Source organism: Protomyctophum bolini (genome assembly GCF_963924005.1).
Source record: "Protomyctophum bolini genome assembly, chromosome: 12".
Lineage (NCBI taxonomy): Eukaryota > Metazoa > Chordata > Actinopteri > Myctophiformes > Myctophidae > Protomyctophum > Protomyctophum bolini.
The window spans coordinates 27786392-27812765 of record NC_137873.1 but is presented as its reverse complement, the minus strand read 5'-3'; the positions used below and the strand labels follow the sequence as shown (position 1 = coordinate 27812765).

General features: G+C 44.5%; 1 protein-coding gene across 2 annotated transcripts in view; it reads left to right on the top strand.

Annotated features, from left to right (window-relative positions):
• cdh6 (cadherin 6) overlaps positions 1-26374 on the top strand; it is a 67914-nt gene that overhangs the window by 18723 nt on the left and 22817 nt on the right. The window contains exons 2-5 of one of the 2 annotated variants that reach the window (XM_080778755.1): positions 11567-11799; positions 11842-11993; positions 22582-22876; positions 23296-23415. In XM_080778755.1, coding sequence (XP_080634881.1) covers positions 11715-11799; positions 11842-11993; positions 22582-22876; positions 23296-23415 — 652 coding nt within the window. In that variant the 5' untranslated portion in view covers positions 11567-11714. Of the gene's footprint in view, positions 1-11566; positions 11994-22581; positions 22877-23295; positions 23416-26374 lie in introns of both variants that reach the window. The other variant, XM_080778754.1, reaches the window with a different exon arrangement.

The window sequence follows — 26374 nt, the reverse complement described above, 5'->3', positions numbered from 1 at the left end:
GCTGTGGACTGGTCATTTACTGACGGCTGTTAGTGGTCTTGTATCCACCCATCATTTGGAAGCCATAGCTGTAGCACTGGGAGATGATAATGACAGTGCCAGCTACATTGACGTTTATCTTGATCACAGTGGGAGAGTCGAAAACAGAGCTGGATTGATGTGCTGTGTTAGCCTGTGGACTGCACACGATCTAGACGCAATCTGCCCTTCAAACAAGCTGTGGCTGATGTGTGTGCGCACACGCACGGGCGCATGCGTTCACGCATGTGTTTGTGTGCGTGAGAGAGAGGGAGAGAGAGACCACTGTGTGCATTTATGATCAATATTATTGATATTTTGTCTAGTACCAATGAGCCTAGCCTGCGGGCAGGCAGGCTGGCTGCTAGACTGCCTGTCTTATTGATTGACTGACTGACTGACTGACTGACTGACTGACTGACTGACTGACTGACTGACTGACTGTCAGGTGATCGTCCTGAAGACTAGCTGACTGGGAGCTTGATTGACTGGCCAACTGACTGCCTGATTGCCTGGCCAACTGACTGACTGACTGGCTGGCTGGCTGGCTAGTGGTCACCACCCAATAAACTTAATGACTGGCTGACTGACTATGTCAGTTAGCTATTGTATTATGTGGACTCACTAGTTGAATCGAACACAGCCTAGTTGACCATGACTTAATTGGCTGACTGAACAACTCACTGTTAGATAAATTCCCCCCATGTCCGCTCGGTATTAAAGAGAATGATTCATGGAGATGTCAAGCGTATATCAGGAGAAGTTGCCGTATAGTCAAGTTGGTCCAGCTTTATGGTTTATTCATAATGAGACTTCACACTGAAGGACTCAGGGACCACACGGCCTGATGGATGGAAGGAAGTGAGAATGAGGGAAGGAAAGACGGGTCACGGACGCAGAGAGAGAAACACAGCGTGTGTACTAGTGTATTTTTGTATGAGAGAGATAGAAAGAGAGATAGAGAGAAAAGGTGTTCCAAGAGAGAGAACAATTTTGCGTGTGTATGTGCGCGCGTGTGCATGTACGGGTGAGAGAGAGTAACTCTGTGCTCACACCAGCAGCAATCTTGTCGCTGGGTGTCGCCATGTCGCTGTGTCCCTGTCACCTATACTTCGCCCATGGATTCTGTCACCATGCAGTCACAAGCTGACTGCATGGTGACAGAATCCAGGCGAAGGACGTTGCTTATTTATGTAGTTTTGAGGAAATGGAGTGCTAACGATGATGACAGTTGGTAACAGTTTATTTCACCTGCATAGTACAACAAAAGGTGGTTTCTGGTAGCATTTTACATGCATAGGCCATATGCGCTTGCTCAATATTGATTCACTTCATATTTGAAATGTCTATAGTTGTTGTAAAATGTGTTCCTGTCTACGATCATTCAGATACAGTAGGCCTATGTACTGTTCAAGAGGAATTTTAAGTAGCATATAGTTGACAACTACTGAATTTGACATAACTATTTGGTGTGAGCACACGGTTAGCTGGACAGAGACTGCATGGGGGAGAAAACGTGTGTGTGTGTGTGTGTGTGTGTGTGTGTGTGTGCGCGCACCGTGGGGACAGGCTGTATGGATGCTCATGGCTGCCTTCAGATGGTTACTGGTCTGTTCTGATGTGGAGAGGTGGCTGGGATTGCGCACAAGTGCACGCACACACGCACATGGCTGGCTGACATTTTCCTTTCTTCACCTCTAATTGGTCCCCTGAGAGTTGGCGGGGGTCTTAGTGGTCATCTGCAAGGTGGTGACACGCACAGCGTACGTGCATGCACGCGCACACACTCACGCACGTGCACATGTGCGTGCACACTGGAACTCCCAGACTGCCTGTCATCCAGACAGGTGGGGCATATTCTTCCCACACAGAAACAGAAACGCACACACAATATGCACCACGCACACACATGCACACACGCACACGCACACACACACACACACACACACACACACACACACACACACACACACACACACACACACACACACACATGGAGAGAGAGAGAGAGAAAGAAACGGTCCACAGCTATACAGTACCTCAAATTTCCCCAGAGAGCAATTGAGCTGTGCTCCGCCCTGGAAAATATGCTAGACAAAAAGAGAGAGGAGCAGAGCAGAGAGGGCAGGTAAGGAAGGAAGAGAGAGATAAGCTCTGAAGGTCAGTCGACATGTTTATCAAACAGTTTATAGCAGAGTGTACAGTACTAGCGTACAAATATGCAACTTTGCTCAGTGATAACAATTCTGCAGGTCTCGGTCTGGGCCATCTCTGGCCAACCTTGCTTTTTGTTTGTCTTGTAAGACATATTCCTCAAATATACACATGTATAGATGACATCATTCAGTGATTCATAATTTGGGGTGGCTGTGGCTCAGGAGGTAGAGCAGGCCGTCCAATGATCCCTGGGTGGGTTCGAATCCCGGCTCCTCCTGTCCACATGTCGAAGTGTCCTTGGGCAAGACAATGAACCCTACATTGAGTCGGTCGGTGTGAGCTCGCAACCATTGGTGTGTGAATGTGGGAAGTGGACGCTGGCGTTGACTGTTCGCTGCTTCACCTCCCAATGTATGAATGAATGAACCATTGCAAAGCACTTGGAAAAGCGCTATAAAATGCAATTCTTCATAATTCATTCATTATAATTTACTGGGAATGCCACGTGCAGTTTATGCACAATCCAGATTTCTAAAGACTATAGTTTCAGCCACACTGAATTAGAGATCTAATGTACATGATATAACAAAACGGAACCACTTCCAGCATGCAGCAGATTTATGCTGAGAGCTGAATATTGGACAGGGAGGCCATGCCGTTATTACAGCCCATACTCACGTCCTGTTTGCAGCTGGCTGCATCGATTGTAAGAGTTCCATCTGGGAATAGGCTATTCTTACATTGTAAGTGTTCTCTCACCACGTCGGGTGCCATTGGTCCTTCAAACTGTCGGACCACACGACTGCTCCTTGTCTCGTCTCCCAAGAGTCCCAACCTGTTTCATGAATATGTAGCAACGATGATGAAGCTGCTGTATTATTCAACAAGAATGTATACAGGAGGATTCTTTGGTCAATACTTGCTACTCTTCCATTGAGACATGTACAACCTGGCACCTACTTTTTGACATTTGATTTGTTTTGTTTTTTATTTTGCACAGTATTAAAATAATACAATAAAACATGCATAAATTAAAAATATGAGGGAAAGGTTGAGGCAAGAAGCCCACAGGGCTTATACGAGGCCTCTACCTATAGATATAATAACATTTAGAACCTGACTGTAAAGAAAATCTACAACATGATTTGAAAACTTGGTTATCTAGACAACCTGATTGGAGAATAGAACAAAAGTATTTAAGTGATCTGGTCAATGACAACTATGACATACAGTAATAATACTGCCTGACGCTCATAGTGCAATATATACCCTGGCCAAGCGGGCATTCTTGGCAGCGCAGTGGTCTCTCATGTCGAGAACTGAGTAAGACATCAAACTTACAGATTGTAGCTTTATGCATTAAGCATATCTTACCTATTGGATAAATAACATTTTCCTACAGTTTTGAAATGTGTCTCTGTGTATCATTCTGATACCTTGACCTTGACCTGACATGTGGTTCTCTGAATTAACAAGCCTTGGCGTGGCGTGGGGGAGAAAGGAGGGTTTGGTATCGCTGTTTCAGTCAAGCTAAAAAGTGGCTTGTTAAAGTTGTTAGAGGCCATCACTGAAGCTAATGGCTGGCTGCGAGGTGAATGCTAACAGCATTTCTGGATAAACTGAAGGACAAACGCCCAAAATCTTTTCACCCAAACTTATGACAAGTTCCAGATGAGAAAACGGCATCAGTTGTTTGATGTCTATGCTGGTTCTGAGTCGGGATGTCCCGGACATGTCAATGTCTCCATGGCTTGGCTGGTGTGTGGAACAGCGCGGCACACATCGACCTCAGGTCTAAAAGAGTTTAAAACTCACCCGTTGCTTCCATGTGCGATTAGGGTTAGTGTTTGGGGATAGGGTTAGTATGGGGCTCTAATATGGACGGAATATTGGGTCGTCGGATTTGTGCGTGTCGGATTATTGTGACGTCGGACTAACGCTATATACGCAGTTATGCACCCTGTGTAGCACATGTTAGTATGCACAACACATCACAGTTTACACTCTTGTGTTTACTCTTTTCAAATGCAAGTGCAAACACAAACACACACGAGTGTAAGTAGGCTTACTTGTTCACATACTGTATGCACGATGCACGCATGCACGCACGCACGCACACAGCTCTGAAGTGGAAGGTGACTGTATGATGTATAGGTGGCCCCAGCTTGAGGGCATTAAGTGGTATTTAGCATCGCTGGAAGCCACACACAGTGTACACATGCATGCAGGAACCTTGATAGTGGGGGGCCTGTGACAGCTTGGAAACACACGCACATGTACGCACGCACACACGTGCAGACACACACACACAAATACACACCCACTCTTGCGTGCACTCCCCCATTCTCTCGTACTCCTTTACACATTGTACACGTCAACAACACACACACACACACACACACACACACACACATACATTATTGCACATACTGGCAAGGGTAATCCCTTTGAACTGGAAAACATATTAAGAAGCTCGACCGTCTTTGGCCAAGTGATTACCGAGCTCCGAGCCTCGTTAAAACATGAGTAATTGTGACAGAGCGGAATCAATACGTCTCCTGTGTGTGTTCTCTACCTGATTCAGTTAGAGCTTTTTCATGAAGCGCTCGGCTAATGGGGCTAATGCAGTACACACACGCACGCACGCACGCACGCACGCACGCACGCACGCACACACACACACACACACACACACACACACACACACACACACACACACACACACACACACACACACACACAGAGAGAGAGTCAATGAGGGAGAGACAGAGGAAGAGAATGAGGAAGCGGGAGAAGTAGAGAGCATGCATCATCATTACCCTTTGTAGCCAGCTAATGCAATGTAATTAGTCAATAGTCCTCCAGGGGCAGCTGTGGTGGGTTTCTGCCTTGCCCAGAGAATGGAGGGGGGGGGGGTCATTAGACATAGCATGAGAGAGAGAGAGAGAGAGAGAGAGAGAGAAGCATGAGAGAGAGAGAGAGAGAGAAGCATGAGAGCGAGAGAGAGAGAGAGAGGGTGGGGGGGAAGATACAGTTAAAGAGAAAAAATGTCTTAATGCAACGGGGAATATGTATGTAAAGAGCAAAAAGTAGAAAGTGTTTCAGAGGTAGAGAAAGAGGTTAAGATAAAGTGTGCGAGGGGTATATGTGGAGGAGAGCTAGGCCAGAAATAACGAGGGAGGGCGAGAGAAGAAGCGATGGAAAAGTAATGAAAGACTGAATTAACGTGTGTGCGTGTGCGTGTGTGTGTGTGTGTGTGTGTGTGTGTGTGTGTGTGTGTGTGTGTGTGTGTGTGTGTGTGTGTGTGTGTGTGTGTGTGTGTGCGTGTGTGCGCGTGCGTGCGTGCGTACGTGCGTGCGTGCGTACGTGCACACTCAGAGGTCAAAGTTTGCACGATTGCTTTGCTGCTCCAATGGCATTTTTGCTGGTACGTGCGTAGTTTTAAATGGCCATTATATTCAGCTTTGTTTATTTTCACTTTTCCGTTTTGTTTGTTTTCCCGGGCAATGTTGTTGAGCTATTCTGCCTGGGGTGGAAGTGTGTTCATGAAAAACTAAAAACACAAAAGCAATGTGCCGCCTGCCATTGCATCTAAAGTGGAACAAACTTGCTGGAAAGCTAAAGACATTTTCACACTTGACAACATAAACATTCTAAATGTTTCCAAGTTTCCTTCCTGTTTGCAGTGATTGTACTGTATATCGGTATTGAGTATTCAGTATTGAATATCAGTAGCTGACAGGAAATCAACTTGGACCCAAGCTGTTCCCTAGCAACACAATTCCACTGACAAGTCTATTTCCTATGAAGTACGGGCCAATTTGTGCAGATTTTGTAACTGTGGATACACGGATGTAACATTCCGTTCTGTGGGTAGACGGGAAGTAGTAGGGAAGTTGTTCTTTTCTACCTAATTGGTAAATAGTGCATTTCTCTATAGCTCCTTTCTCCAAAGTACTTTACAATGGGTGTTAAGTGTCATGCTCAAGGACACGTAGCCATGACGAGCTGGGGTTCAAACCGGGACCCTTCCAATTACAAGACGGCAACTCGGTCTCCTGAGCCACTATACTGTCACCCCAATTATTTTCAAACACGTCTCCATACTCATGAGACATGTAAGGAAGCAGAACTCGAACCGTGTTAGAGCCAGAGGACTGTGCGATGTGCACCATGGCGTCACTGCACAATCGATGACATTTTTGATGCAAGTTGTTGGCTTTCAGCCTTGGCTGAATGCAACTGTACAATACGCTTTAGACAGCTGAGACGTGGATCACCTGAAAGGAAGAACAGCTCATTATCAAGAACTACTTCTGCTGTTGCCAGTGTCCGTTCGGTGTTTTATTCACAAGATTAGCACAGGCAACACTGACTCCTTCACACAAAGTAAGTAGCACAATATATTCCAACAAAGCCAGCAGGATACCTTATTATACACTTCAGGAAAAAGACCATTTTAGAGAAGAATAACAGTTGTGCTCTACTAGAATACAATGTGAAATAGCATCTCCAGTCAAGGCTATGCTCCACTGCTGGTTCTGATGTTTGCCTCCAGAACCACACACAGCTCTGCTGGCATACCGTTGAACACCATGCAGTGCAGTCTGGCTGTCGGTGTCTTTCTCATTACTCATTATTCTCATTATTCTGCATACTTATCTCTACTGTTTTCCTGCACTGTCAGTGCAGATTCTTAAATAACTACAGTATACAGGAGTAGTATAGTATGTCTCCCGCAGCATTTCCCTCCCAGCTTCTCGCCTGTCCGTCTCCTAAACTCCCCCCGACCACCCACCAGCCCTTGTGCTTTCTAGATGATTTCTCAATGAAGAGAAAATAGAAAAGCTTTCATACATACAAACATAATGTTTGGAAGTCAACAACAATCTTTCAGGAACTCAGGAGACATTTAATAATAATAATAATACATTTTATTTATAAGGCGCCTTTCAGGGCACTCAAGGTCGCCATACACGGCGTACAGGATAAAAACATTTGAATGGGAGTATACCTCCTGCCTCAACCATGATGTTGTTTGCCCAGTGCTCTGTGTTTTTTTTTTTTTTGTGATCAAGTTTTTTATTTGATTTTTTGTTAAAAGTGCTCTGTGTTGACAGTAAAATCCTGAATATTTAGTCAATTTTGGGCGGGAACACCTTTCGGTGTTTTAAGCATTATGTTATACTATATACTAGATCTACAAGCTCATACCTACGAGTTTGTAGGTCTGCTATTTTTGAAAAATCGTGAAAATGTGGCGCAAATCTTTGAATATATTGTACCCTCGCAAATGAATGTCAAGACCACAGAGATCCTTCCTCATGCCCAGCCCGTTAGCTCCTCTCACCTGTCTCCTCTTGCTACCGGTAGTTAGTATCTCGCTCCATTCCCCACAGCCAATCAGAGCCAGCCCCTCCACACGTTACTCGTGCTCCTCATTAGTTCACTCCAATATACAGTATATACCCCTCTCTTCTACTCCATTTCAGCTGGCAGTACTGTTTCACTTTGAAGTTCTAACCTAGTTCTAGGTCTATAGTCTATGTTTTGTGTTTGTTTGTTTGTTTGTTTGTTGCTGAACTGACAACAGTTTTTGCCTTGTGCATGGACTTTTGCATGGACTTCATTAAAACGTATGACACCCGCACTTGAATCCAAGTAGGCCTATAGTACACCGATGACAAGTCAAGATTTCATAGTGGCCGTTCCCCCTTCTCTGTAATATGTCCTCTTACAACTGTACAGTAGTAAATAAAACAAATGCCTGAAACTTGTAAAAATGACACTAATTTGGTAATAAAGCGTCCTGAGCGCTGAGCGTAACTATTTTTATAGGACGGAGACCTCTGTTTAAGCCGCTCAGGGTGTTTAAACATCTAAATATCACACGTCACATGTGTGAGGACCCACTGAGCAAAACATCATACACAGTCAAGTCCTCTGTGTTCATTTAAGATTGTGGTGTGTGTGTGTGTGTGTGTGTGTGTGTGTGTGTGTGTGCACACAGAATCCTTAAGCCACTACATTTGTAAAGGAAAAAAATAATTAAATAAAAAATAACACAACAAATGGGTGCTGTTTTTCTGTGTTAGAAAGCCATTGGCAGATGCCTGTGTAGGAAGATAAAAGCACACTTCCTTTCAGTTGGGGTAATTGCTGCATAAGTGTCCCTTCCAGAGTGATGGGACTGTGCCTGGCTTTTACCATCAACACTAACAGACAGTAGTGCCTTTTTTTAAGTGCATTCTTTTTGAAAAGGGGTTTTCAGATGCTAGGCACCGATATGTAAGTCAGCAGTCAGTCTGAGGAAGAGGTTTGTGCTTTTCGTGCCTGGCATATGCCGAGAAGAAAAGAGTTACTGTTAGTTCCATGGTGGTAGAACTATACTTCTGCTGCCACTGCAGTGTAGCAGATCATTTCACTAATGAACACGGACGCTGTTGCACTCCAAAAACAGCAGATCTACAAGCTCACGAAGCAACCGTGCCGTACAACAATTTACAAGCCAGGCTTAACCACATGAACCTACAGCATCGCTATTCATGGGCATGTCTAAATAGGCAAATAAACTGTGAAAATACCAGCAGATCTACAAACGCATGCTATGCACACAGTATTGGTACATGGACAGGTGAATCACTTCCAAAGTTATGAACCTTTATTGATTTCACTTCTTAATCCAATGATGAACGGGGACTAGGGGCCTCATCTTGCGCCACCCTTATCCGGATTATCCCTAAACGTATTTGCCATCTTTTACTATTTTGAAAAAAAACCATTTTAAAATAGTTCAACTAGCCGATCTACATCGAGACATTGTGAGCTTGTAGATTCGGCTATTTGAACTATCTAAAAGGTTTTTTTAAATAGTAAAAAATGGCAAATAATTTAGGGATAAGGGTTGGCACAAGATATAGCCCGGCCTAGATGTATAGACAGGAAGGACAGGAGAAGGTTTTCCAAGCATTTAGACATGTATTGCAGTTGAACTGACAATTGTGAGTACTGGGTGTATATATGAATTAATCTTTCATTCATCGCACGCACGCATGCACGCACGCACACACACCCTGTGAGAGATGTGTTGAAGATTACGCAGCACTTATCCTTGCAGCTTTTCTCTGACACACTCTGATGTCTTTTGTCTGCCATATCTTCTAGTATTTGCGAGACATGCAGTGGCCTTTTCCAGTCCTTTATGTCTTTGATGTGTTAATATGATATCATGGAGTGTCTTCTTCCTAACCAACACCACAAATGCTTTCTTGGCAGGTCCAGATGTGTGTGTGCGTACGTGCGTGTCTGCGTGCGTGAGTGCGTTCAGCCCTAGACAAGCTGTCCTATTTGTCAGCCAAAAGCGTGCATCTGTTATCTCTGTACACGCAGACATACTTGATCGTGTATGTGTGTCGTACCACCCACATACACACACATTTATCACACACAGCTCATAGTTTTTGTTTTGTTTAGTTTAGTTTGTATTTCTTTCTCATTGGGAGCTAGAAGGAAGTTTTTCAACTGCCCGTCAAAACTAATTCATCACTACTGGCTTTAGTTATTTGCGGCGACATATGTTTTAAGAACAGAGGTAGAAAACAGGAAAATAGGGATCACAAATACAGTTCACAGACATGATGACATAATTCCAAACTAAAAAGAGCTTATAGGCCCTTCGTGGAATGCAGATCTCCGCCAGGAATGGTGGATTATCCAGGGCTGTGTAATTCTCCACTGCATATAGTATACAGTATAGTATCAGTTCTTTGCTTTTCCATGAAGCCAAAGTACCTGCAGGTAATTCACCTATGGCTAAGCCCCGGTCTCTCAGCCGGGCTCATTCATTCCAATGTAAATATCATGGATTTTACACATTAAATACTGGTTCATTTTTGGAACCAGACCTTCAAAATCTCTTCCAAATCTGTCAACATGGCCTGCCATATGCACTGGAAAAATATGGGCGTGACATTTCTTTTTTAAAACAATTTTTTAATCATTATAGGAAAACTAGTGGTGGAGAGGTTTGTCTACCCCATGCTTAGCTGTGATTGGACCATAGCAGTTTGGGGAGGGGCTTTGCTATAGGTCAATTGAGGCAGAAAGTGACATAACCAGGAATGATGTGGCATCGCGTCAACCTTCAAAGCATCAACATTGTATTGTGGGTAAAATCAGTTGTCAGCTTTTGTCATGGCAGGTCAAGATGTGTTGATTATAAGCTGCATTGGAAATATAGGCATAGATGCGTTGATAATGTTTTTTTAGATGATGTGTTATAATATTGGAATGTAAACTCTGCTTATGATAGTGGCATTGTTTGAGCGACAGAGAGGCAGAATAAATGCATTGGCATAGCAGCATTGCATGGCAGATATGATAGTACAGTATGTAACAATATTGCATCATTTTTCAAAAGCTTCAAACTCTAGCCTGTCTAGTCTATCTGTGTCCACGTATGTGGGGTGTGTTGTCATGTGGAGGACTTATTGTCACGTTATGTGAACTTTAAATTAAGGCGTGTCTGTTCCAAGTGCTGTAGTCTGTCCGTCTGTGTTGCAGGACTCGCGTCTGTGCCGCGGTGTCTGTCACTTTGTCTGTATGAGTGCTGATTTGAACAACATTGTTGTCATTGGAGGATTGGAAAAAATAGTGACATGTTTGTCCTAGCTACTGGCAGCGGGCACAAAAAGTTTGGTAGTCCTCGGTCCAGTGGTTTGTGAGATTAGCTCACAAACCACTGGACCACTGTGTGTACACACATAATTGTATGCTTGTGTGTGTGTGTGTGTGTGTGTGTGTGTGTGTGTGTGTGTTGGGAGGGGGGGTGACTTGAATCACAAGACCTATAATTCTATGAGCCGCTTCTGTCTGACACTCTGGTTGCAGCCTTTGCTCTGACACCTCCCTATGACTTATGGTTAAAGAGAGAGAGAGAGAGAGAGAGAGAGATAGGTGCATTCCATGGTGTTAGACCGATTAAAACATTGGCATCAGGATAATAGTGCCTGCCTCCTTCCCACTGTTCCTTGTCTCAGAATGCTCTCGTCTCCTCTCTGCAGTGTCTGGCACTATACCCAGAGAGAGAGAGAGACTAATACTACCCAGAGAGAGAGAGACTCTTCAAAGCAGTTTAACCACATGAACCCTACAGCGTACCTATTGTGGGTTGAACAATTGGCAAGAAGTTGTAGTTCGAACTACCAGCTCACATTGTGCCGTGTTGCGACGACAGTGGTTAGCCGGTGAAATTGCGCATGACCTCAAACAGTTCAGGACCGGCAACCTAAAAAGAAGTAAAACTATAATAAAAAACTAAACAAAGTTTGACCTCAGAAAAGCCTGCTGACCTTACCTTGTGACTTACCTTTCTGCTTCTTTCTGCCCACAGGTACCACAACCCCCCACCAACCTCCAGCCAATGGAAACATAGAGGAATATGATCGACGGACCCATCTCCCAATCCAAAGCCACAGTCCGTCTGGGGAGATAGAGCTAGAACACAGTCCAGACTGGGCTTGACTTCACCTACAGGAGTCATGAGGACTATCTTGTTAGGCCCATTATGGGCCTACATGTGCTTCATTTCCATGGATGCCATGTCCCTGATTGGCCCACGGACAGGTGTGGAGACGAGGGAGTTGTCCCTGATTGGCCCACGGACAGGTGTGGAGACGAGGGAGATAGATGATGACAAAGTGGAGCCAGCTGTCATCGGGGGATCCAAGCTACTGAAACGAGTGAGAAGAGGATGGATGTGGAACCAGTTCTTCCTCCAGGAAGAGTTCACTGGCACCGAGAACCAGTACATTGGCAAGGTAAGAGGCTCTGCTTGGAGTGAACCACTCGCCTTTTCTTTTGTCAAATAGGTTTTTATTGAACAGATTATAAAGTGTTATACAAGCCTTATGATATGAAATACATTTTTTACATCTTTTATAGAAAACAAAAAATTAAAGAAAAAATACAAGAGAAAGAAAACCCTCAACCCTCCCACCCATACTGCAGTGACACTGCATACCATAGAATAAAATAGAAAGATGATAAAAAGCTCATGGAAAACAAAATGGCATACAGTCAACCACATCAGTGGTATCCTGTCTATTAATTGTTTCTACTCAAGTAATGGACAAGGGGCAGCCAAACCTTATCAAATTGTCTCTCCCTGTTTCTCAGGAAATACCTTATTCTCTCAAGATGAAGTGTACTAGTCATTTAATTTAGCCAATGCTTAAATGGAGGAGCTTGTAGATCTGTAAATGTTCCCTCCAGAATGGGCATGCTGGGGTTTGAGGGTTAAGCCTGATTCATACTGACGTACGATGCATGCACAGAAAATAGCAGATCTTCACATGAGATACCATCGATGGAGTTATGAATGAATCATGCCTCACACACTGCATATCCACTCCCTTTTTATCAACGTTATTGTTGGAGATAAGAGTCGCTCCTCTTCCAGCAGCATAGCTGTATTTGACAGTGTACTGTTAGTCATTTTCTTATCAATGTCCAAACATGCTACAAAGCCAGTAAGCCACCCTACTGAGCAAGCTCATTTTAAAATGGAGGTTCATCAAACAGTGCTATATGTGAACAGTGTGATATGCATTCCTCCTTTCTTTCTGTTCTTTTAATGAACGGGGTAAAAGGAAAATCAGTCAGCTTTTGTCCAAGGCACCCTGGTGGTGGCTCAGAGTCATCACCAACCTTAATAGTTAACCAACGCGCATGCATGCACGTTGCACTATAGCAATGACTGCAAAAAGCACCCAGCTTAAATGATGATCCAATTAAAGTGGACTTATGCTGAATTGCACTGCAGGATACACTAAGAAAACATGATTTCATTGATTCTTTTGGTTATTAAAAGACAGGATGGGAAAGGATAGGATAGGATAAGACTTCATAAATCCCCCAAGAGATTCATGGTGGCACAGCAGCACAGAATAATATGACTAAAATGTCTACGTGCATAGTAGACAAATATATAAAGTAAGCACATGATTAACCATAAAATAATGTATAGACAATGCACACTCACATGCACGCACAAGTACTCGCTCGCAAGTACACCGAGCCGCACACAAAAACACAATACAAACAGTACCCCAAAGCATACAGCGATACTATGACTGACTTTCAGCCACGTACACACACAATACACTCCCAAAGCAAATCCACTCGCCACCCCACACGCACGGCACACACGCACAGGTTTGTTTATCTGTTTGTTTATCAGTCCACGAAAGAGGGCAGAGGGTGCCGAGCAGTCCATAATATGGGTATATAGGGGGTGGGGCGGGGGTGGGGGGTGAGTGGTGGTCTCAGGCACAGTCTGATCAGGTGCAACTGGAGGTCCACGGACCACCCTCGTCCTTCGGACAGTTTATGTGCCACTGACCACGTCATGATCATAACCTCACCTCTATCCAAACTGACTCAAGATCGATGTCGCACGTCATCCTCAGTTTTCATTCCTGTGTATCGCCACTGTGCTGTCATAGACCCCCCCCCCCCCCCCCCCCCCCCCCCCAGAAATGCCAAAGAAAAATAATAATCTTATAGGAAATAAATAAATAAAACCACCGATGTAGAAGGTCTTCCCAAACTGTCAGCGGCAAGCGCAGCAAGCTGCAATTCTAAATTTATTCCACTGTGTGATGGTTGTACACTTCGCACTGTAAAGCCGTCTGAGAGTTTCGGGTTCGTCACACTTTTTATTGTGATTTTCCCCCAATGGGGTGTCATTGTCATACACAAACAGCGAAGGAGACTTCAAGCGGCGAGCGGATAGCAGAAGCCCTGCAAGCGTCAGCTAGCCCTTCCCTTCCCTCAGTGCTTGTGACAGCAGAAAACAAGTGATTGGATAAATGCTGAAATACAAGAAATTTGCATCAGCCGACAGCACATTTCACTGTACAGCTTCATCAGGACCGCTCAGTGTTGTGGAACATTTACATTTGACAAATGTATCCAAAAGGGTTGAGAGACGGGGGGTCCAGTGCTTTGCTGAAGGACATCTGGAGCACCAGTCTGAGTCTTATCATGTGATGACTAGTAGAAACTACACTCTAATCTCCATGAGATATCTATAACCGTGCTACAAGTTACAACAACTTGTTACCCATGTAGAGCACGGTGGTACCAAGACAGAGTACTATGCCATGAGCTAGACGGCTATACCTACTTGGCCATGCTAGATTTGAAGTTACTTTGTAGCATTGTATTGTTTTTCTTTGTATCTTCCCCCTGTTGTTTGTTGACGGTTCATCATGCCACTTACTCTTAATCTTTCAAGTGTTAAGTTTCTCTGGATAAGAGTGTCTGCTAAATGCTTAAATTGTAAATTGTTAGAGAGAGTACAGTGCGGAGAGACGGGAGAAGGCTGTGAAGAGGTTGAAGTGTGAAACGAGCTGTGGCTTTATAATGATATCGGGTTGCTGTAAGCAAACACATATCCATATTATGGATATGTGTTTGCTCACAGCAACCAGCTGAGCCGCCGTGCCATTGGCTGTGTCTCCAACCTGGAAAACAGATCATTAAACACGACTGCAACTCAGCTGACTTGTATGCAGTGCAGACTTCAAAACGCCCCCCACCCCCCCCCCCCCAAAAGGAAATGGGTGGTTGCTTACTAGTAAGCACCACGAGAAGATGATAATGAAGTGTGCGGCTTTTTACACCAGCCAGCACTGCAGTCAAGACAGTCATGAGGAGCATGGGGCTCTGGCGGCAGCGGCAGATGTGACACCTCAGTGAAGTTCACACAGGACGTATTAGTACGCCTGGCACAGCGCGTGTGATGTCATGTGTAATAAGGTGATAGTTTGCTGTTGCACTCGCTACCCATGCAGGCAGGCGCTCGGAGTGCTCGGAGCTGTTATGCTGCTTCATAGGACTCCTGGTTGTTATCAGTTATGAGAGAGAAACAGAGACGCCTTTGAGACAAACAAGAGTCCTTGACACGTGAGACAAACAGAGTCAGAGAGAGAGAAAACAAGGGCGAGCGCCGAGCGGGTGCCCCATCCTCCCTGCCGGGTTATTCAAGGTTTCCCAGATGCCTGTAAGTTGACTGCTTTGCTTTCGACCGCGGGGGTCCAGTGTTGCACTAGTGATATATATTGTGTTGGTGAGACAGACGCAGCGGGGAGAGAGGGATACAGAAGGACTCCAGAATAGCCCTATTCTGTATGTGAGGAAACCTTCTGTGAAAGTGACCCAAGGGCTTTTGTCATTTTGCTTTTGGTTAGATGTGCCATGACTTGAGGTGTTGTCGGTGAGCCAGCAGGTGTTTGCGAGCTCGGCAGGAGAGAAATTCCTGATGCAGGCGTTGCCTCACAGGCCCGCAGGATTTCTCAGTGGCAAGACACTCACATTGGATCACACTGCACACCGTTGGGCGCTGAAGGCAGCGGGGACCAGAAATGGAAAGAAGATGGGGAGAGAGAGAGAGAGAGAGAGAGAGAGAGAGAGAGAGAGAGAGCCAGAGGATAGATTGTGAGGGATGGAGAGAAAATGAGGGAGGAAGAAAGAAGAAACAAGGGCAGGGTGATAAACAAGTGAGAAAGTGAAGAGAGCTCAGGGAGGAATCTTTGAATCGGCAAGGAGGAGTGGAGAAAACAAGGGAGAAAGATAGAGGGAGAACAGTTAGATTACAAGAAAGACATGAAGACAGATGGAGCAAGATGAGGACAGGTTGAGAATTTAAACACGGGGGAAACAAGGGAGCAGTTAACAAAAGAAAGATGATTGAGAAGAGAGCAGAGAGGAAATGGAGGAGGGAGTGGCAGAAATGGAAAACTACAATGAGAGAAAAAGTGAAGGCATAATGCAAGACAGAGAAAGAGGCAGACCAAGAGAGGATGCAAAGATTTCAATTCACCAACCAAAGTCTGACAGTGTCCAACTATTCTTTAAGAAGAAGGTGTGAACTGTGAAGGAACATGTTGTTACTGTTGGGCAGTCCAAAACCATTACTTTTCCAAAATAAATGGCAGGGGAAAGTAGTTATTATTTCATCACAAGCTCTTGTTAATACTTTTCATTGGTTAAATGTTGACAAAACGTACACACAGACACAAACTGGCACCCTCATTTTGGGCATCTCTTCATAGGTGAAAACCTTCTGAATTCTTTGCACCAACACTGTCATACTTGTTAAGGAGAACAGGGCATACCAATAACTTCAAGATAGACCATAGACAGGAGAAGCTGTGTAAACATGCAGGATGTTGTACTGTTTTGAATGTATTAAAGGACATTGGGATTTATGTCAGAAACTACATAGCTCTCAATGCTTTGACAGTGTTGATGTGAGTCCAAGCAGCAGCAGCCTACTTGCAGCTTGTGACCTTAAGGAAAACAAACACCCCATTGACTGATGTTGAATATGGATGAATATAAACCTGGTGTCCAACTTTTGTCTTTTCTGTTTTCCTGAACTACTGCCTAAGGGCACTGGCACCATTGTTCTGTAGCCAGACAATCAGATATCTCTGCTTACTGATACATCTGGGGAAATACAAATCAGAACAGTGGCAAGAGCACGTGTCCGCTTACAAACCTACGGCCAGCGCTTGAAAAACAAATCAAATCACCGTCCCAAAATGAAGGACTGCACTAAAATGTTAATTTGCATTGTTTCCTTAAGGCAAGTTTTTTTAAATTATATAACCAGACATATCAGAGATATCAGTAGTGAACATCTGGACGTCTGGCTATGTGAGACTAGCATTGTTCAGCCAGGGCTGATCTCTGTTCAGAAAAGCATGGCAAAAATGTAATGTCAGCACTCGGCAAAGCTAAAAAGTGACCAACACCTCTGTGTCCGGGCAAGGAAGGGGGGCCTCAATAATGCAAGTCAGGGGAGCAGCTGCAGTAGGTATTATTTATTATTGATTATACTAACCGTAGGCAGGTGTTGTTTCTGTAGGAGACAAAGATTCCACCTCCATTCACTCCTGTTATAACCACAATCTTTAGCTGCGTTTGTTACGCTCCCTAGTCTAGGGTTAGGGGAAGCAACATAAAATGCAAAAAGACAATTGCAATAAAACTGAATGTGTATTTTTTTACAGCCAAAATCAGGAAAATATATACAAAATATGCAATAAACCTAAACAAAACGCAAACTACAAGCCTACGATAAACACAAATCAAATACAGAACTAAAAACGTATCCCAAATAAAGAACTGTCCTTAATTGCAGACTGAGGCAGGTTACTGAAGAGTCTCCTCTCCTCTGAAGGATGGTCGAAACAAAGCTATTTGAGGCAGGTGTTCTAGAGCATTGGTTCCCCACCTTTTTATACTGAAGTACCACCTCAGAAAATATATAATAACTGATGTTAAAATACAGGAGCGTAATACCTGTCCTTTTTGTTCTATTCCTAAGCCAATAATGCTGCTGCTCTGGCAAAACTGTCTAATCACTAATCAGCACAACTGATGATATTTCTAATGTAATCCGTTCTCAAATCTTCTATTAACGGCTGGATAGCCTATTTCAACCAATTGCTTGGTCAGAAGAACTACCTGTAGTAATTTCATTCCACTTTTGTCTTTTCATTTTTTTTTGTGCCAACTCCTCTGAGTACCACCAGTGGTTGGGAACCTCTGTTCTAGAGCATTTCCCCTCCCTGTCATTTAGTGGAGCAGCACTAGCAGCAGCAATATTGTTTTTCAGGAAAAGCCACGCAATCTAAAATATTTATCATTGAATGTACCATTTATTCCTGCTCTTCATGTTTTCCTGCCTCACAACTGAACTGGTGTGTTTTGCGTTCATGCTGCCTCCTGTATAGCATTATTGTCCCGAAGCATCGTATTATTATAGCCTACAAAATGTGACCCAGTTTTTGCTGCCCGGCAAACAAAATGTGTTTCTATTGGCCTACTTAATAACCAAACAGCAGAGTTCAACAAATGTGAACTCTGACCATTATTCTGACCTGCTTAATTAGTCATTTGGTGTTCTTTATGTGTATGTTTAGTGCGAGTGACCGCGTGCCTTAATTGTTAATGGAGCGAGAGCAATTAAAAAGCAAGAGAGGAAAGTAATTACCCGTACGTCAGTTCCTTCTTCTTCCTTGAACCTCACTTTGAAACATGAAGAGTGGAAAGCTATTGATGTATTTGTATGGTCTCAAAATGCCTTCTCTGATAGCATAACATTTTTAAATATGCTCATTCAAACATGGCTCCCCTCTTCCATGATGCATTCTGCCAATATGAAAATAATAATAATAGGAAATATGTTTACAGTTTACTTAAAAATACAACATAAAGATTCCTTTTAGAATTTATGAAAGCCATAGCAGCGTAAAGAAAGTGGGGACGGGGACTTCCCACGGGGAACTGTCCCCATTCCTTACTGCGGCGGTGAGCAGGCCCGGGAGATGGCCCTGTGGAACTCCTCGGAGAGAGAGGAGGAGGGGGAGGAGGTGTTTGGGGAAGTGGACTGTAGGGAGGCGAGGATGAGAGGATGAGGAGGGGGATACAAGGGAGGAGGTGTTTGGGGAAGGGGACTGTAGGGAGATGAGTCTGAGAGGATGAGGAGGGGGATACAAGGGAGGAGGTGTTCTGTAGGGAGATGAGTCTGAGAGGATGAGGCGGCCTTGAGCAAACTGACGCAATGGAGCCGCAAACGAGAGAGAGGCAGTGAAATCAGGACAAAAAAACCCTCTCCAATTGTGATTAGTTTGAATAATAGCCTGGCCCTTGATGTTAACATCTGTTATGGATAATTAAAGCTAAATGCAAACTGCAAATCGATATTAATCACAGTTTAATTTCAGGTCCCATTAAAACCGAGAAAGCGTCCGTGTCTTTGCGGTATAGCTATTCAAAAATAACACAACAACAGATATATCACTTTGTGCCATGCTGAAAGCATGCATTGTACACATCATGTGCTATTTTTTAAAGGTTTTTAAAAAATCGTGAAAGTGTGCGAACTACTGGTCTCGTAGAATCGGCCTCGTCTTAATGGTTAAACTGTGAACTTCGAGGTTTCATGGATTCCGTCTCCTAATACTACTTACTTACTACTGCTAGAATTGTAAATGTGGGGTTCTGTGACGCTGTGGAACAGTGGAAATGTCTGAGCATCCCTGTCGCTCAGCCTGTGAGCAGAGCACTCTTACCGCATAATTCTTACACATATTCTGCATGGCCAATCACAATTTGCGTCCTCACTTTTGTCTTCACTGTTGTCCTCAAAGCTGGACATACAGCTGTTACAGTAATGCAATGCCTCTTTTTGTCTAGATATATAGTTTAGTTTCAGGATTTATCGAAAACCCAATTCTACCATAACTCATGGGAACCCATGGGGGCTGTAACTTCTGCAGGGCTGGCCTACAAAAAGACATGTTCCCAGCAGTGCTCTGTGCCAGTGATGTTCATGTCAGGACTCATGGAGTGACCTGTCTCAGCCCTGACTGTCCCATGAACCTGCAGACATCCCAAATAGCGCTTAATCACCAAGTAGTTCCTCTGCAAACGTATGTTCCCCAAAGGTACAGGAGGCTTTGCACTCCCACTTTGGCACAGTTACATGAAAAAGAAGACATGTAACCACGGTTAAGGAAGCGAGCAAAGTGTAATTTATTAATTTTTTAAAGACACAGGCGATGTGTCTGAGCGTTTGGAGCAGAGCGTGGAGCTGCTGGTGGATTCTGTGCCCCTCCAGACTGTCGAGGAAGCACAGCGCTGTGTGATTCACCTTGTCACAGGGAGCCTAATAATGCCAGCAGCCCTGACATGCTCACCGGCTGCTAACGAGATTCACACTGTCACACCACTACTCCAACCCCCAAGGATGTACCCTGCTCCCCATATACCCCTGGGAGAGACAGACGCAGAGACAGAGAGACAGAGAGAGGGGGGAGAAATGAGAAGAAAAGAAAAGAGAAGAGCGAAGTGGGAGAAGAAGAAAAAGGGGGCGAGGGATGGAGGGACAGGGACATGGAGAGCCAGAGAATGGGAGGTGGGGAGGGAGGGAGGGGGAGAGACTGAGAGCGAGGGACAAGCAAAAATGGAAAAGCAGAAATAGCAGGGAGGGAAAAGGGGCAGCTGCTCAGAGAAATGGGAAAGATTGATGCAGGATTTGTTTTGTTTGTGTGTGGGTGTGAGTCTGTATATGTGTATTTGTGCAGGCAAGTAAATACATCGCATTTGTGAGGTATTTTCATCGTATTCATGCATACTTCATGCTTTCCACAGCTAGGGTTCTGAAAAATAACATTAACGACAATTCTATTAAACATTTGAGTGCGTGTGCGGCGAGAGAGCGAGCACGCACGCACACATGCACACACACACACACACACACACACACACACACACACACACACACACACACACACACACACACACACACACAACTGACAACCTCTATGCCTTCCATCCATCCTCATATCCCCCCCTCTCTCTCTGCTGAAAGGTGTGAGGGCTAATGCATGTTTCATGGGGTTTCATGATGAGTGCAGTAAGTAAGTGCAGGCCTGGAGGTATGAGGCAGGGATGAGAGCTGAACGCAGCGTACCGCAGGCACTATGCCACTTCAGGTGGAGAAAGACTGAAAGAAAGGGAAAGAGAAATGACAGGGGGAGAGACAGACAGCAGTGAGCGAAATGGGGTGGGGGGGGGGGTCGGTGGAAGCAAATCGTGGGGAAGTAAAGGCTGGAAAGAGGGAGAGGGAGGGAGGGAGGGAATGAAAGAGCAATAGAGCGGCAGGGTGGGTTATTGCTGCAGGGAGTGTCAGGTTTTATGAGATGGAGAGGAGGGAGAGAGAGAGAGAGAGAGAGAGAGAGAGAGAGACGGCAGGTGTGTGCTGCAGGTATTATGGTAAAGCGAGGTGATCTCTGCCGACAGCTCCAAGAAGCTCCCATCTACAGATGTTAAATCCTCCTGGCAGAGCAGCCCTACTCTGGCCCGTCTCCTCTCTCATTCCTCGCTAGCTCCGGCTTCTTCCGGAGCTCCTACAGCCCCCCCCTCCCCCCACCCCTCCGGCCACCAGCTATTCACATATGGCTTTGGTTGTTGTTTCTGCCGCTGCTACTGCTACTGCTGCTGCTGTTGTCGTTATTTGAACTTCCATGTCGAGGAGAGTCTTTCATTAATACACTTCCTCTATAGCTTTTTTCCTTGTGTTTCTTTATGCACCTTTCCTGCAACGTCCTAAACTTGCTGCTCTTTGCCCTTGTGTTCTCTCTCTCTCTGTGTGTGTGTTTGTGTTTTTCACCACCCGCCTCTTCTCCCGTTTTCTCCACTTTTTCTGTCGTTCTGCTTTCTCCTCCCACCGTCTGTCCGTTCGTATCTCACACCGAGCTGCCTGTGGTGCGTTGTGAGCTCTGAATTTGCTGCTACAAAAGGTAGTGCTTTGCCAAAGTAGTAGCGGAGGGTGTGTGGTGGAAGAACAAGTGCAGGTCTATTCGCATATAGCTGGTATTCTCTAACCAGCAGGCGAGGAACGCTCAGATTGATTGCCTGGATTCAAACACTGAAGCACCAGAAGACATATAGATGTATATATTTAACTAGGGAAACCAGACGGACGGACGGACGGACGGACGGACGGACGGACGGACAGATAGATAGATAGATAGACAGACTAGTAACTCCTCAAAAGATAAAACCTGTGAGAGCTGCGGAATGTAATTTTCCAAATATTTGTTGTCATCCTTCTAAAGGATACACGTGACAAGCATGACAATTTGCATTCTGCGTGGGAAAGAGAGATCTGATTTCTCTGTATTTCCTGGGGTTGCATCTTAATGCCGGGTGTGAAGGAGGGTCTCTGTCTAACAGACAGCTGCATTCATGTAACGCCGCCATCGCCTCTTGGCGTAAACGGCTTAAATCAAAACAACAAGAGTTTTTACCACTTGAGGATCCGTTTTCAAGTGGTGGATCAGATAACACAGTGTTTACTCATTCAGCCTTGTAAAGCTGGTGAGCGGAGAAGGTTATTTGGCTGATGTTCAAGCCCGACCTGACGACAAGTGCTGAATACCAAGCAACCTGCCAGTGGCCAGTAGCCAAATGGCTACCCTGGTTACACGAGGGGTTAAACGCTTGCAAATCATTCTTGTCAAGTCTGTTATGTTTTCGGAGCGACGGCTTGACAGTTGGTGACCCACACATTATACCCGCGGGGCTGCAATGTCAGGATGTTGCTGACTCTGCGTGCCTGTGTGTGGATGCGCGTGCGTGTGTGTGGATTGTTCTGAATCAACAAAATCATTGACCCAAATGTGGATATTTTTACACTCCAGGCAAAACAAAATTGAAGGAGAAAATCCTTTCGGTCTTTTCACAAATTGGTGTCTGGATTATGTTTGTTCTCAATTATCCCTGCGTACTGTGGCTAATGCACATGCTTCTGTTTCCTCTCTGCAGCTTCAGTCGGACAAGGACAGGCTTGACGGAACGGTGAAGTACGTCCTCTCCGGCGAGGGTGCCGGTGGCATATTCGTCATCGACGAGAACAATGGTGACCTGCACGCCACACGCCGCCTGGACCGCGAGGAGAAGGCCTCTTACATCCTCAAGGCCACCGTGGTTGACAGGAGGACAGGCTCCAAGCTGGAGCCAGAGACAGACTTCATCATCAAGCTGCATGACATTAATGACAACGAGCCCCAGTTCACCAAGGAGGTTTACACTGGGAGCGTGCCGGAGAGGTCAGACATTGGTATGTATTTTGAATTCAATTCTATAGTTGTATAATTGCACCGACATGATGACTGTAAAGCAGGAAAGAAACCTGCAGTAGAATAGTACAAAAAGACTTACACGACAACAGACAAGACAATCACCTCCTTCTCTCCTCCCCCAATTTCTTTACACTGAGACTTTAATGCTTCCCATAATCAAGCCCGAGAACACAATTCAAAACCGAATTGAACATGACAGCCGCGTCCATTGAGTTCAGTGGAGAATTGGCGCCATGTTATTGTCGGTTCCTCAAGCTACAGTATATAGACAATTAATTGCCACTAAGAATCACAATATTTGTAAACCATGCCCCATGCTCATGTAAACAAGAGGGTTTTACTTTTCCAATCTGTATATGGTCTCACACACCTACGTCTCTGTGTCATACATATTTAGGCACGTCAGTGATGCAGGTGACAGCCACAGATGCTGATGACAGCATGTATGGGAACAGTGCCAAGCTGGTCTACAGCATCAGCCAGGGACACCCCTACTTCTCCGTGGACCCAAACACAGGTATGTGCAGTATATGTTATATGTTCTGCTGAGAGGGTGTTCCAGAGGCCACTCAGCGACCCCCATTTCAAACCTCACTATATCAGTGGTTCTCAATAATTCATGTCTAGGACCCCAAAAATGATATGTAATTGGCCGCCGACCCCATCTGAAACTCTGACTGAAATTTAAGGCACATTTTCATGATAAAAAAAAAATAGCAGACTTAAAAAGTTCATAGCGATGTGAGCTTGGTAGATCTGCTATTTTTCAATAGCTAAAGTATAACATAATGCTTAAAACACCAAAAGAGGTTCCCGCCCAAAATGGGTTAAAGCACGTACTACATAATTGTGATGTATTGTATGTCCCAGGTTTATGCAGTAAAGGTTTAGTACTTCAAGTGGCTTTAAAGACTTTTATAAAGAATAACAGTGTGGAATGCTCTTTAGTTGAGTAAGGTCAAGTCCGCTAAAGAAGCAGTGTGTGATTAAAACATTGCTGATGCCGAAAAAAGGATTCCTGTGAGAAGCTAGGCTTCTCTGATCTTTGATGTCAAAAACTTGGTATTCCGAACAAGATGGAGAATGAGAGTTTAGGCAATACCAGATTGCTGGGATTTAGTGAAAGCCTTAATGAAAGCAATGAAAACTAAATACACCCGGTCCAGTACGTCTCTCACCCCCTCAGCCTTGCAAAAACACAATTACAGTATATCCCCACTCCGGCACAAAGGAAAAAGGCTGTTGTAATATCTCCTAACCTGAAATGGAAAACATTCAGTCTAAACCCCCACTAAACCTAACCTGGGATTTATACAGTGTGTTTTATTATAGTGGGGGTGGGGTGGGGGACAGCTATCCATTTGGATAATCAGGACAGTAATCTCTCTCTCTGTTCATCTGTTTTGTTAAGAACGTATGAAAAAAAGTCAGTGCCACAGAAAAGGCCCTGCTGGGACCATGGGCAGATTATGACCGGGCTCTGGATTAACAAGCAATGATAGGCCTTGATCTCTGGGATTTGACACAGAGTGGGCTGTTGTTCTCAGTGGAAAAGCTGAGGGGGGCGAAGTGATACAAATTCATGACAGCAACGGGATCCGGGGACAGAAGTGGAGAGAGAGGGAGAGAGAGAGGAGAGGATGAGCATTACAGACAGTCAGAGACATTACATAGAAAGGGTATTGCATAGGGGAACAGAGGTAGAAACAAAGCGTGGGATCATAAGAAAGAGAGTGTAGTATGTCAGGAGAACAGGGGTGGGCTTTGTTGAAGGATTAAACTATACGGAACAGCAAAACAGCAAAAAAGAGAGAGAGTAGGAGAGGAAGGGATAGAGGGACAGCAGTCATAAACAGAGAACTAAGAGGCTTTGAGGGCTTGTCTTTTATGCCAGAGGGTTTTTCCTCCAGTCTAAATGATGCAACTATCATCAATTTCATTGCCAGAGGTACCGCGTTGCACCTTTTCAGTTATCACCACAAGTAACATGTAACTCGCAACTTAGTCTCACGCTAAACCCGTCAGAATCCGGCATCCGCCCATGCCAGGAATATGTCAATATTTTAAGTCAAAATGCTATGTTGATGTCCGCGGGCGATGTCTCAGGGCAAACCCATCCAACTGTGACGTTGATCCAAAGCCAGAAATACATACGTCGATATTTGATGATCTTTTGTCTGGAATGCTTACATGTATTTGCCTCATATCAGACCGAAGCGTCAATGCGTTACACTCCATTTTCCATCTTATGTTGGTCATAGCCTCCACTCTAAACGATTTCTGTGAGGTTGGGAGACTAAACTTCCTTCACTAGAGTAGAGAACAACGAATCCACCTGAATCCATTTTCCTTTTAAGTCAACACTGATGAGTAGCCATGCCAAGACCCAACGCCTTTTAAATAAAGCAGAGTAGCAGATAGCTGTTCTTATTTTAGAACATGTGTAATTAGTACTTTTAATGGATTTATAACAGTCTTGACAGCAACATCTATAGGCCTTTCTATTACTGTCAACATCTAATGCTCGTACTTCCATGAAAACTGTCTGTTTTAAATTTAAAAGCAAAATGACTTGTCACTGGCTTTCTTTTCCAACCTGTTCAAATGTAGCTACTTTAATTATTGATAGGCTATTACGATTATTTTCAGCTGGCAACACGCAGCCTTAATCTTGTTTCTAAAACTACACAACTGTGACAACTCACATGTGGGCAGGGCACATATTTATCAGTAAAACTGCCCTTAGTTTAGAATATTACAGGGCCTGGACAGGCAGATAGCGTCAATGTGGATAATAGTGTTGCTTTTACAAGAGGAGAAATGTGCAGGAAAGGGCTGCCAGTCCATAGTGCTTTCAACACTACCATCTATTAACTAAACAGGTTGCTTGCGCTAGCACATGGCCTTAAGGTGAAAAACATTTCAGGTCTTGAACTGCAGCGGTCTTGTGGTGTGACAGGCGGGTGCTAAAAGCATGAGGTCACTTTATCTATTATCTATTATTATAAAAAATGAAAAGTGTTAAAAAGTGTCCAGGATATTTTTTTAAAGGGCTGAAACCACCATTGTGCATGAGGTTAAGATGTTCACTTGGCTCCAGCATACAGATGAAAAATGGTCTAACCATTAACTCATTCGTCAGGAAGACTCAAGCCCAGTAAGATGTTTTTTCTTTTTCTTTTCCTTTTTTGCAAGCCTACTGACTTGCACTTACAAGGAACCAGTGTGTGATTGTGAGGCTCCAGTGATTTCCAGTAAAAAAAACTGCTGGTCTAAACTATTTCCGTAACTATATTCTTTTCAGCACTTCCCCGGCCAGCCTAACTGTATGCCGACTGTAACCTAAAATGGCAATTTCAACATTATAATGTAGGCCTACATTCAAATGACGCTAAATCCCAAAGGCTAAATCCCAAAGGCAAGACACTTACATTTTTGCAAAAAAAGGAGAAAGAGAAGGAGAACACCTTTTCCCT